General features: G+C 43.1%; 1 protein-coding gene across 1 annotated transcript; it reads left to right on the top strand.

Moving 5' to 3' along the window:
- Positions 1 to 1212: 1212 nt before the first annotated feature.
- Positions 1213 to 10154, top strand: calr.S (calreticulin homeolog S). The gene is given in 10 exon segments (NM_001086627.1): positions 1213 to 1346; positions 3983 to 4084; positions 4232 to 4435; positions 4722 to 4816; positions 5707 to 5916; positions 6023 to 6136; positions 7417 to 7560; positions 7754 to 7846; positions 8778 to 9618; positions 9746 to 10154. Coding segments are annotated over 9 exon segments (1254 nt in total). The 5' UTR covers positions 1213 to 1252; the 3' UTR covers positions 8976 to 9618; positions 9746 to 10154.
- The last annotated feature ends 2942 nt before the right edge of the window (positions 10155 to 13096 follow it).

The raw sequence follows: 13096 nt of genomic DNA, 5'->3' as shown, positions 1-13096 counted from the left end.
TCTGCTCCATTCAGACGATCGGGCCATGCTTCTGTATTGCACACATCGCCTGTCAGATATAAATAGCTGTCTGTTGGGAGTGTATGGGGGGAATTCTTAGCCCCTGTATTTACTTAATATTCCACTTGGAAAAGCAGTGGCTGCTGGAGAACATTTCGGGCAAGCCGCGATTTCAGGGGGTTCAGGGAAATGCGTTCTGTTCTCTAGCTCTAGAACAGTGGGTTCCAAACATTGTAGCTCCCGTCTGCTCACCGTGCGGGAGGATAACGGTGAGATCAGTATTGGGGCCAAGATCGACCGGGAACAACTGTGCCAGAAGAACTCCAACTGCTCCATAGAGTTTGATGTGATCACCCTTCCGACGCAGCACCTACATGGAGGTGCAGCCGCTTCACATGCTGTCAGTACAACAGGAGAGATAACCAGGGAGGAGAAATCCAGCGCCGCACAATGGATGGTCGCCCTGTCGCCTTTTCTGAACAGGAGCGGAAGTGGAGTTTCAATAAGTTATTTCTTAATAAAGGCTTTGCAATTTCAAAGTTTTATTTGTCTTGGTGTTTATTTTTCGATGTATAGTAACGAATCTTTTAAAAAAAAATTTTTTGATGTTTCTGGCCCTTTAATAACAGGGGAAAAAGATAAATAAATAGGAAGGCCGGTATTTTTTTTCCAGGAAAGGTACAACTCTAGTGGGCTCAGGTAACAGAGCAACCTGTATATAAATAAATGTTAATAATAAGAAGAAGAACCTCAGTCAGAAGTCTTGTGTGAGGAGGAATTAGGGGCCAATCCCCTGGCTGTATAAATCATGTAATACACATAATACTGGGACTCTGCCTATAAGTATATCGCATACACAGAAACCGCATGAGGAAGTGTAATACAAACAATTAAAATGATACAGATATTTATTTAGTGCAACCTAACCAGGACCACGTGACCTGCAACAGATCACGTGTTCCTCCCTACAATTTTTTTTTCCCCGTCCAACCATCTCACGACTAGTAGGAGGCCCCTGCGTGTTGCACGGTCATTGGTCACCGGCCGGACCAATGAAAATCAGCCATCTGTGTGCCCTGAATGGCAGTGCGGCCGACCCAACCAGAAACGGACACCGGTGCGGCCCTGGCCAATGGAATTGAGGAGGGAGGGTGGGAGCGGCGTAGTTATATAAAAGCGATTGTCGCTGGTTGCGAGGTTCTTAGTGGTTCCCGGACGCTGTGCTTGACAGGTCTCCTGAAGGGGTATCATCATGGCGCGCGCTGCCCTTCTCGTCCTGCCGCTCCTCGCGGCTCTGTGCATCGCAGAACCCGCCGTCTACTTCAAGGAAGAGTTCACTGACGGAGGTATGGGGGGACTTAAAAGGCTGAATGTGATGATTACAGTCATTATGGGATAGTAATTCAACTGCAACTCCCTGCATGTTCCCCAAGGGACCTCCTATGGGAATAGATGATGTAGCTCCTCCTGGATCCTTGTCCTTAGGGATCTTCTACTAACACAGACCCCCTCATTGGCCAGGCGATCTCTCCCTATCACTGCTGCACTACAACTCCCACAATCCTCTCCTGTCTAAAGGGGCTAATAGAACTACTGATGGGTGGGAGGATTGGACACTGATCCCTTAGGCATTGGACAGATCGAAAGCTGCTGCTTTTCAGATCTTTCACTAATACATCTCATTGTTTCTGTCTTCTGTTCATTAAAGGGGAACTATCGCAGAAAATTACAATTTAATATAAGCTTCATCACACTGAAATAAGAAACTTTCTAAATACAATCAATTAAATATTCTGTACTGTTTCTGAAATAATCAAGTTTATCTTCACTATTCCTCTCTCAGCATCTGTTTCTCTTCATTCTGTCTTCATGCAGCAGTTGGGTGTCAGATATTCATTGACAGTTAGATCCAATATATCTTATAGGGGGGCTCCTTTTGCCTAGAAGATGTATTAGAGCTCACTCTATTAAACTCACCAGACATCATGTCTCTCTACATGCAGGATTTGTGCAAAAGGCGGTTATTTTGTTTGTACTGGAATCAGTTATTTGAGTGAACTCTAATACATCTGCTAGGAAATATGTACAAGATATATTGGATTATTCATGTGCCTTTTGCACAAATCCTGCATGTAGAGAGACATGATGTCTGGTGAGTTTAATAGAGTGAGCTCTAATACATCTTCTAGGCAAAAGGAGCCCCCCTATAAGATATATTGGATCTAACTGTCAGTGAATATCTGACACCCAACTGCTGCATGAAGAGAGAATGAAGAGAAACAGATGCTGAGAGAGGAATAGTGAAGATAAACTTGATTATTTCAGAAACAATGCAGAATTTTTAATTGATTATATTTAGAAAGTTTCTTTTTTTAGTATGATGAAGCTAATATTACATGTTTATTTCCACGACCGTTCCCCTTTAAGTTGGATCCCAGAGGCTTTTGGCATAATTATGGTTTGAGGTGAGGCTATGGTAGAAAACCCCTAGTTGCTAGAGGAGTATCTTGTGTAGTTGGCTGGGGGCGTCGGTTCTAGAGCTGGAAGCAGCGGTCTCCCTGCAATGATCAGAGCAGGGGATGCTGGGAACTGTAGTTTGTATATAAATTGTATTGATATAATGTATATTGTGGAGAGGGTGCTGTTGTACCTATAGGCACCCCATGACTGATAAAGAATGACGGCAAAGCAAGGGCACCCTGTGACTATTTAAACTTGCTCTGGTGCAGATCAGTAGGGTGGGTGTTCCTTGTCTTTAACTCTCGATTGTGTCACCAGTCACCTTGATTGTGTCCCCTGCAGACCAATCTAGTGGATCCCCTGCCATCTGTACAAATATAAGTTGGGCCAAACAGCTGGAGGAGGCGGGGCTCTATACCAACACGGGTCCTGGGTGTCAGTGTAGGGTGCTGGGTATAATGGCGCAACACTAATCCAATGCCGGGAGATAGTGGGAGAAGATTACTGGGCTGCACTATATGTTGGTGCTATAAAAATACATGCCGGGACATAGTGGATGCTTTAGGATCCTTCCTGGTGACTCTCCACGTATTTGCATCTTTAAAGCCGGCCCTGCAGATTGCTGGTTGTCTGCTGAACCTTCTGGAAGCAGCAGGGAGGAGGCGGAGCTGGGGGTTAATGGCTGGCTCTTCCCCCTCCTCCCGTCTGTACATAAGGAAAGAGAAAGCAGAGCAGGAGGGTGGTGACGGGGAATGCTGCATACCGTAGAACCCCCCCCCCCATTTGAGTGTTTTGGTTTTTTTTCAGGGGACCAAGAAAAAATTATGTAAAAACAATATAAGCACAGTAGTCTGTTTTATTTTGAAACACAATATTTACTGTGTTAATAACAAGGGTTAAAGGGGAAGGAAAGCTGTGGAGGAATTTTATTGCCAACAGATTAGCTGCAATAGTACAAGCTATAAAACATATATATATATATATATATATATATATATATATATATATATATATATATATATATATATATATAATTTTTTTTTTTTTTTTTTTTGATATGTAATATTAATTCTGTAGATTTTTTTGCCATATCTGAGTAAAAAGCTCTAGAAACTCTGTCTGTTTAGGATAGCAGCTGCGGTATTAGCTTGGTGTGACATCACTTCCTGCCTGAGTGTCTCCCTGCTCACTCATAGCTCTGGGCTCAGATTACAGCAGGGAAGGGAGGGAGAGAGGAGCAAACTGAGCATGCTCAAGCCCTAGCCCTGGAGGTTTAAGCTGAAAACAGTTAGTCTGATACAGAAGCCCATGAGTACACAATAGAAGGAAAGAAATGCTGTTTTTCTTTTGACAGAGGACTCAGAGCAGCATTACTTTGAGGGGTTACTGGTGTATTTATATAGATCTTTCTGATAAGGCTTACTTAGTTTTAACATTAACGTCTCCTTTAAGCATTGCAGCGTTAATGTTACACTATGGGGGGCATGTGGACTTTAACAACTCGTATGTTTTTCTCGATCAGATGGCTGGACGCAGCGCTGGGTAGAATCAAAGCACAAAACTGACTATGGAAAGTTCAAGTTAAGTGCCGGGAAGTTCTACGGAGACTCCGAGAAGGACAAAGGTGAGTGCGCCCTCTGCTGGCGGGTGAGTGTATTGCTCACTTTGTTCTTATGTAGATGGTGGGGAGGCTTTACTGTGTTCTTTTGTATTCAATTCTATATATATATATATATATATATATATATATATATATTCCCCCCTTGCCCAGGTCTCCAGACAAGCCAGGACGCCCGCTTCTATGCCATGTCTTCTCGCTTTGACTCCTTCTCCAACAAAGATCAGACCCTGGTCGTTCAGTTTTCAGTGAAGCACGAGCAGAACATCGACTGTGGCGGTGGATACGTGAAGCTTTTCCCTGCAGCCCTGGAACAGACTGAAATGCACGGAGAATCCGAGTACAACATCATGTTCGGTACGTGTGTCTCGTGGTGAACTTGGAACCAGATAAGGAACGTTTAGGCACGTTAAAGGGACACTGTCATGGGAAAACATGTTGTTTTTCAAAACACATCAGTTAATAGAGCTGCTCCAGCAGAATTCTGCACTGAAATCCATTTCTCAAAAGAGAAAACAGGTTTTTTGTTTGTTTTTTTACATTTAATTTTAAAATCTGACATAGGGCTAGACATATTGTCAGTTTCCCAGCTGTCCTTTAGGGGTTAGTGCTATTAACGGAATTTCTTTTCTTTTCTGCACAGGCCCTGACATCTGCGGCCCCCCCACAAAGAAGGTGCATGTTATCTTCCAGTACAAGAAGAAGAACCTTCAGATCAACAAGGATATCCGCTGCAAGGTGAGTGCAAATGCCGACCTGGACATAACACTTTACAACTTTTAAATGCAGCAATTATAGATAATTTTTTTTTTTTAACTGGGAAACTGCCTGTTTTTGGCAGCTTTAATCTGCCTGTGTATGGCACTTTATCTAAGGAGTATACGTTGCATACAACACTTAAAGGGATACTGTTGTGGGAAAACATGTTGTGTTTTTTTTTTTTTTTTAAACACATCAGTTAATAGTGCTGCTCCAGCAGAATTCTGCACTGAAATCCATTTCTCAAAAGAGCAAACAGATTTTTTTTTTATATTAAATTTTGAATTCTGACATGGGGCTAGACATATTGTCAGTTTCTCAGCTGCCCCCAGTCATGTGACTTGTGCTCTGATAAACTTCAGTCACTCTTTACTGCTGTACTGCAAGTTGGAGTGATATCACCCCCTCCCCCCCCCCAGCAGCCAAACAAAAGAACAATGGGAAGGTAACCAGATAACAGCTCCCTAACACAAGATAACAGCTGCCTGGTAGATCTAAGAACAACACTCAATAGTAAAATCCAGGTCCCACTGAGACACATTCAGTTACATTGAGTAGGAGAAACAACAGCCTGCCAGAAAGCAGTTCCATTCTAAAGTGCTGGCTCTTTCTGAAATCACATGACCAGGCAAAATGACCTGAGATGCACCTACACACCAATATTACAACTAAATACACTTGCTGGTTCAGGAATGTAATTTTATTTTGTAGAGTGAATTATTTGCAGTGTAAACAGTGTCATTTAGAAATAAAAATTGCGACCAAATCCCTTTAAGCTTCAGTTGAAAAGGGAAAGCCAAAACATTTTCCCCCCCTGTAATTAACATGGTTGACCTGTGCACTGAGCAAGCCTGTGATTTCCACCCTAGGATGATTCTTTCACCCACTTGTACACCTTGATTGTGCGGCCAGACAACACGTATGAAGTGAAGATCGACAACAGCAAGGTGGAATCTGGCAGCCTGGAAGATGACTGGGATTTCCTGCCCCCCAAGAAGATTAAGGACCCCGAGGCCAAGAAGCCGGATGAGTGGGACGAGCGCCCCAAGATCGATGACCCAGAAGACAAAAAGCCAGAGGTCAGTCAGTCTCTCGGTGTGACTCACATTATACAGGCAGCTGGTACTGATCAGTTTGGTTGTAGAATCTCTAATCTTAAGCGTCGTGTTTCTTTTTGGGTGTCAGGATTGGGAAAAACCTGAACACATTCCAGACCCCGATGCTGTGAAGCCTGAAGACTGGGATGAGGAGATGGATGGCGAGTGGGAGCCCCCTGTTATACAGAACCCAGAGTACAAGGTAACCATTTACAGGCAGCAGCTAGATTGTGCCTCGTACTGATTGGCTTGCACCATTGTGTGGCTCTGCAGTGAGATATAATGAATAAAGTACCCCCTTTTGTAAAATATAAGGATATTCTAAGTCACCGAGGAGTTCCATGAACATATGAAAGCACATGGGCGAGTGCTCTTTTTACAGGTCTTGGACCTATTTATTAAATGCAATTTCCAATTGGTCATGTAACAGTGACATCACTAAGCACAGATTTTAACCAGTGACATCACTAAGCCCCGGTTTTTACCAGTGACATCACTAAGCCCCGGTTTTTACCAGTGACATCACTAAGCCCCGGTTTTTACCAGTGACATCGCTAAGCCCTGATTTTAACCAGTGACATCGCTAAGCCCCGATTTTAACCATTGACATCGCTAAGCCCCGATTTTAACCATTGACATCGCTAAGCCCCGATTTTAACCATTGACATCGCTAAGCCCCGATTTTAACCATTGACATCGCTAAGCCCCGATTTTAACCAGTGACATCGCTAAGCCCCGATTTTAACCAGTGACATCGCTAAGCCCCGATTTTAACCAGTGACATCGCTAAGCCCCGATTTTAACCAGTGACATCGCTGAGCCCCGATTTTAACCATTGACATCGCTGAGCCCCGATTTTAACCATTGACATCGCTAAGCCCCGATTTTAACCATTGACATCGCTAAGCCCCGATTTTAACCATTGACATCGCTAAGCCCCGATTTTAACCAGTGACATTACTAAGCACCGATTTTTACCAGTGACATCCCTAAACACCGATTTTTAACCCATGACATCACTAGGCACTGTTTACAAGAATATAATTTGTAAAATATTCAAGGCTTTTGTATAACACCCAAAAGCCATAAATTTCCTGTAAGTGATATCCTTATAAACGGCTTAGTGATGTCATAAGCTATAAAGGAGCTTAGTGATGTCATTTTTGTCACATGACTCACTAAAACTAGTGTATAAAGTGCCCCTTGTTGAAAAATTTGAGCATATTAGAAGTAATTTTGGAGTTCCATTACTTGCATAAAAGTACTCTGCCTTCAGCCTTGTGCTTTTATATGATCATGGAATCCCTCTGTGACGTGTAATATCCTTATATTATACAATAAGGGGCACTTTATTCATGTATATTAGGTCTGCTGTGGTTTGGTCCCTGGATCTTTCGTTTATTCTATATATTCCATTCCCAGTGAGAATGAACATTATGTGACATTTGTGTTGATTGTGTGACTCTTATTTTAAATTGCCAGGGAGAATGGAAACCCCGTCAGATTGATAACCCAGATTACAAAGGAAAGTGGATCCATCCAGAGATTGATAACCCAGAATACACCCCTGATGATACTCTGTACAGCTATGACAGCTTCGGAGTGCTCGGCCTGGACTTGTGGCAGGTAACTGAATGGCTTCCAATGGGATCCAGTTCTGTAGCTCACTCTGCTCTATCTAGACTCTGGGGAATCCAGATTTAGCCAGGGGTATTGTATATCTTGTGTGAACGAACTCCTAGATTTAGCTGGAGAATAGGGAACGGGTCTAGTCCTGTGCAACTTGCTACTTTCCTCACAACTTTCTTTGCTCCGGCAGGTGAAATCTGGCACCATTTTTGACAACTTCCTGATGACCAACGATGAGAAACATGCAGAAGAATATGGAAACGAAACCTGGGGGGTTACAAAGGTATGGGCTGTTCCATTTTAAAGGAGAACTAAAGCCTGACTAAAGAAGTAGCTAGAAATGTTGTACATTATGTTTTGTGCTTCTGTACCAGCCCAAGGCAACCACAGCCCTTTAGCAGTAAAGATCTGTGTCTCCAAAGATGCCCCAGTAGCTCCCCATCTTCTTTTCTGCTGATTCACTGCACATGCTCTGTGCTGCTGTCACTTACTGAGCTTAGGGACACACTCACAATATACAGTACACATAGAATAGAAATGTCACAATATAAGGCTGATTAGTAATTAATACACATAATTACTACATGGCAGCACAGAAACCAGTGCAATTAGCATCAGAATGGAATAATCAGCAAACCTGTAGCATCAGCTTATATTACAGCCAGGGAAGCTCATTTTCTGCTGGATAATTAGTGACGAGCCCTAAGCTTAGCTTCTCAACAGCCAATCAGAGCCCACTGAGCATGTGAGTGTCACAGACACTTTCCAAGATGGTGACCCCCTGTGACAAGTTTGAAGTCCTGGATCATTGCTGCTATTGACAAGCTCAAACTTTAGCCTCGTGCAATAAGTTCACTATATAAAATGACATTTTAGCCACATTCATTTTAAGGGTTTAATTCTCCTCTAAGGGTCAGAATGCTGCACCAATCACCATTTTATTTCACTGGCACTGTAGTGTTAGTTTGCCTTTGCTCCATTTGTAGTGAACAAGTCCCCATTATCCAGAATGAGAATTATTTTTGGTTAGAACATCTCAACTTAACCCCATCCGAGCCACACTTCTCCTTATCTGATTATAGGGGCCCGTCTCTACTTTGTGATATCAGACAGCAGCTGGTACTGGTTGCCAATAAGCTGTTGCCATGGCACAAAAGTGGTTTTGGCTTTGGATAGTGCCACCAATTTACCATTCTCATCCCTTTTCCCAACAGGAAGCAGAAAAGAAAATGAAGGAACAGCAGGATGAGGAGGATCGCAAGAAACAGGAAGAAGAAGAGAAGACGAGGAAGGAGGAAGAGCCACAGGAAGAGGAAGATGAGGACGATGATGATGAGGAGGAAAAAGAGGAAGAGAAGGAAGAAGAAGAGGAGGAAGATGAAGAAGAAACACCTCTTAAAGATGAGCTTTAAAACCATGGCAGCTTGTAGCTGTCGCCCCAATCTGGCGCTCTCCCCTTCCCTGGGCTTTCATATCTTAGATAGGAGAGGGGAAATGGGATCTTTCTGTCTCTATGAGACTCAAATTTATATATATTTTTTACGGTTTTTGTTTTAACCCTTTATAGGAAGATGGGCAGTCAAATCGCCCGTCCCCTTTCCCCCCATCTCCTCTCTCCTCCACCTTTTGGTCTGTCCCATCAAGTCTCCGATCTCGTCTCATGATCCTTTTCCTCAGTTCCACCACTGCAGTAATTCTTTTGCCTTCCTCAATCGGGAAAGATCCCTTGTGCTGAAAGCCACGCCCATAGATCTGGTCTGGCCAGTTAAAATTCATGTCCGATTGTCCAAGTACTATCTGGAAATAGCAAGGTTCTGGCTAGCCAATTACGTTTTAAGGTTCCTCCTGTAATGCAGTATCAAACAAATCAGTGTTCATCTTTTAAAAGAAATAAATAAATGATTAAAATGTGGCCACTCATGTGTTAAGAGCCCAGCAAGTCTTCTCTGTGTGGCGTTGGTTGCCTGGTGAGGAAGTGTTGGTTTTAATAGTTGCTCTGGGGGCGGCGGCGTCTGTCGTTCTGGGGGCGGCGGCGTCTGTCGCTCTGGGGGCGGCGGCGTCTGTCGCTCTGGGGGCGGCGTCGTCGTCTAGCGCTCTAGTCTATACTGATGGCTACATATGTCCTTCATTTTCCTATTAAGGTACCACAATGCTGCATTTGTAGCTGATAACTTGGGTTAGTTTGGGTGAAACGGGTGTATTACTTTTTATTTTGAGATTGCTTACAGTGGTAAATCCAAGCCTGCAGACGCAGAAGTACCACTCCCAGCTCTTTGGTTAGTACAACAATAGCCAATGGCTCACAGGCTTGATATCTTCCTTATAGTGTTTGATTACTTTGCTAAACCTGCAGGTTATTACACAGAACAGCCGCGGCCCCTCAATCTGCATTTCAGACAAGTGTTATTCTGCCAGTGTTCCCTTTTAGTGTTGAGGGGGGTTCATTCCTTTTATAAAGACCACTGTCCTCCAATCCCAGTTTGATTTACGCCTCTAATTTATATTGTGGCAGGGCTCATCACTGGAGCCTCAATGGCTTTTGTTTTGGAATGTACAGATGTTAAATTTCTAATTAAATATGTTCGTGTCCACTTTGCTTGTCTGTTTTAGTTCTTTTTGTGTTGGGGGGAGATTTGGGGTGAGTGCTTATTTGTATAATGATAGGGCTTGTGCCAATGCCAAAAATATATATATATATAAATAGGTACTTAAAGGGATACTGTTATGGGAAAAAAAAAATTTTTCAAAATAATAGTGCTGCTCCAGCAGAATTCTGCACTGAAATCCATTTCTCAAAAGAGCAAACAGATTTTTTTATATTCAATTTTGAAATCTGACATGGGGCTAGACATATTGTCAATTTCCCAGCTGCCCCAAGTCATGTGACTTGTGCCTGCACTTTAGGAGAGAAATGCTTTCTGGCAGGCTGCTGTTTTTCCTTCTCAATGTAACTGAATGTGTCTCAGTGGGACCTGGATTTTACTATTGAGTGTTGTTCTTAGATCTACCAGGCAGCTGTTATCTTGTGTTAGGGAGCTGCTATCTGGTTACCTTCCCATTGTTCTTTTGTTTGGCTGCTGGGGGGGGGGGTGATATCACTCTTACTTGCAGTACAGCAGTAAAGAGTGATTGAAGTTTATCAGAGCACAAGTCACATGACTTGGGGCAGCTGGGAAAGTGACAATATGTCTAGCCCCATGTCAGATTTCAAAATTGAATACAGTATAAAAAAATCTGTTTGCTCTTTTGAGAAATGGATTCCAGTGCAGAATGAATTCAGCAATATAACGTAAAGTTAACTTAACCAGTACCCGATAGCAGCCAATCAGATGTCTTGTCTCATTATTTGAACAGCTGATTTAATAATGAAGGTGAGTGACGGGATTTCGGGACTGTAATACGCATTTAAAGTCACACACTGGTCTGCGTGATTCCCATGTGACTGAGAAGTTGGCAGTTGAAGCTAGAAACTGCCGCAGGCTATTGGGTAAATGTGCCAAAGTGGCATCTCCTCTAAACTGTGTCACACGCAGGAACCTCTTTCTGTGGTTTTTCCCTTTATTTATTGTAAAGAACTAGTTAGCTGCCGTGTGACCTTTATAACCCAACCCTAACGAGTGCAGGGATTTCTTACAGACAATATCCAGTTTCCAGACATGTCATGTGTTTCCAGTGTTCTGCAGTTTGCTTTCCTCTGACTGGCGTAGCTTTCTGATCCTAATGCTGCAGCCGTCCAATGAAAATGAATAGAAAACCGCACAATAACTGCATACAAGTGTAACAGCGCCTCCATTAGAAATCACAGGGGCCCGTACAACAACATTTTCAGACCCTGGCCCCTGAGCCCCACCCCAGATCCCACCCACATCACAGTTAAAAGACCACACATCAGCAATAAAAAAGGTAACACCCCCACATACAAGTTATAAAAAGCTATTGATGTTCAGGGCCCCCTCATAAAACTGTGGTGCTAGGGCCCCTCCTAAAAGTTTTTCTTAAAAAAAAATTGATAGTCAGGGCCCTCCGACAAGTTAAAAAAAAAATAATTGGTGACCAGGGCCCCCCTATAAGTTAAAAAAAAAAAACACTGGCACCAGGGCCCTCCATAAAAGTTTTTTTAAAAAAAAAAAAAAACATTGGTGCCAGGGCCCCCTTTACAAGTAAAAAAAAAATTGGAGCCCCAGAGAATATGTTTTAAAAAAAACATTAGCACCAGGGGCCCCCTTACAAGTTAAAAAAATATTAGGGCCCCAAAGAATGTTTAAAAAAACATTGGTGGCAGTGATCTATAGAATATTAAAATAATACATTGGTTGCCAGGGGAAAAAAAACCACACATTGGTGCTCAGTAGAATATAATTTGTGGCTTCAGGACTTCAACTTCGCCAATTCAGGACTTAAATTTCGGCTGTTTTCATGATTTCGGGTCTTTCTGCAGATTCAGGACTTAAATTTCGGCTGTTTTCATGACTTCAGGTCTTTTTTCCGCTTTGGGACTTCGGCTTCGGGTATTTTTGTGGCTTCGGGTCTTTTCGCTGATTTGGGACTTCGTCTGTTTGGCTTTTCGGCACTTCTACATTTCGGCTGTTTGGGATGTCAGAAGGAGGCGGCACTGTCAAGGGGGGCCAGGCTCTTTCGAAAAGTTCAGCACTGCCTGGGCCCCCTTTAGGTCCGGTACACTTGTGCCCCCTGATGGCAGCCCTGCCCATAGGATAGGGGTTTCCTAGGCCCCTGCAATGCTGAGACTTGTATATTAGTTATTATATATATATACAGTAATTTAGTATAATTAATCTCCCAATAGACTGTGATAGCAGCAACCTCAACATGATTCTCTGCGCAGTCTGTTATTGCACCTGTTCAACAGGTAATACCTGAAAACAATGTCCGCTACAATGGACTATCCTTTATAAAAGGTAAATTAACCCCAGGTGATTTTTTTTTTAATAGGACAATGGGGCCATGGGGTGTAACAATTGCAGAAGCAGATCCTGGTGGGCCCGGACCATGAGGTCTGATCCCCTATAGCTGTTACAATTCCCCACCCCCATAGCCGCTCTTTTACCTACCGCAGCACCCATAAAAGGTGTCCCATGGGCAGGGAATAAAGGGTTAGTCCAACTAACTCCCCAGTGAATCCGGTTTGGGGAGTTAGTAAACAGAGAAGTGGGAAAAAAAAGAATAAAGGGAAAGTGAACTATTTATTTTTAGTTTCTCTATAAAGGACAAGTAAAGCTGTGTCGGCATCTACAGACATAATGCATGAAAGGTCATTTCTGGTCATTTTTGGGATGGGTTGTTCTTACAGAGCAGTGAGTTCTTCAGTGTGATGATACACATCAGAGCCCCAAACACCCCCTCCTTCACGACCCCAGTCCTCCAACTTTAGCCCAAATTACCCAGTTCCCTCCCCACTCCTGACTGATGCAAGAAATGCAGGTATAGTGGGACTTCAACTCCCAGAATCCATCACTTCACAATGGAACAAGGAGGGATTGCTTGATACTGTGAGCCTAAGGAGGGTGGGGAAATG

Source organism: Xenopus laevis, chromosome 3S (assembly GCF_017654675.1).
Source record: "Xenopus laevis strain J_2021 chromosome 3S, Xenopus_laevis_v10.1, whole genome shotgun sequence".
In the NCBI taxonomy this organism is placed as follows: domain Eukaryota; kingdom Metazoa; phylum Chordata; class Amphibia; order Anura; family Pipidae; genus Xenopus; species Xenopus laevis.
Note: the sequence above shows the minus strand (reverse complement) of the source record. Positions and strands in the feature narration are given on the sequence as shown.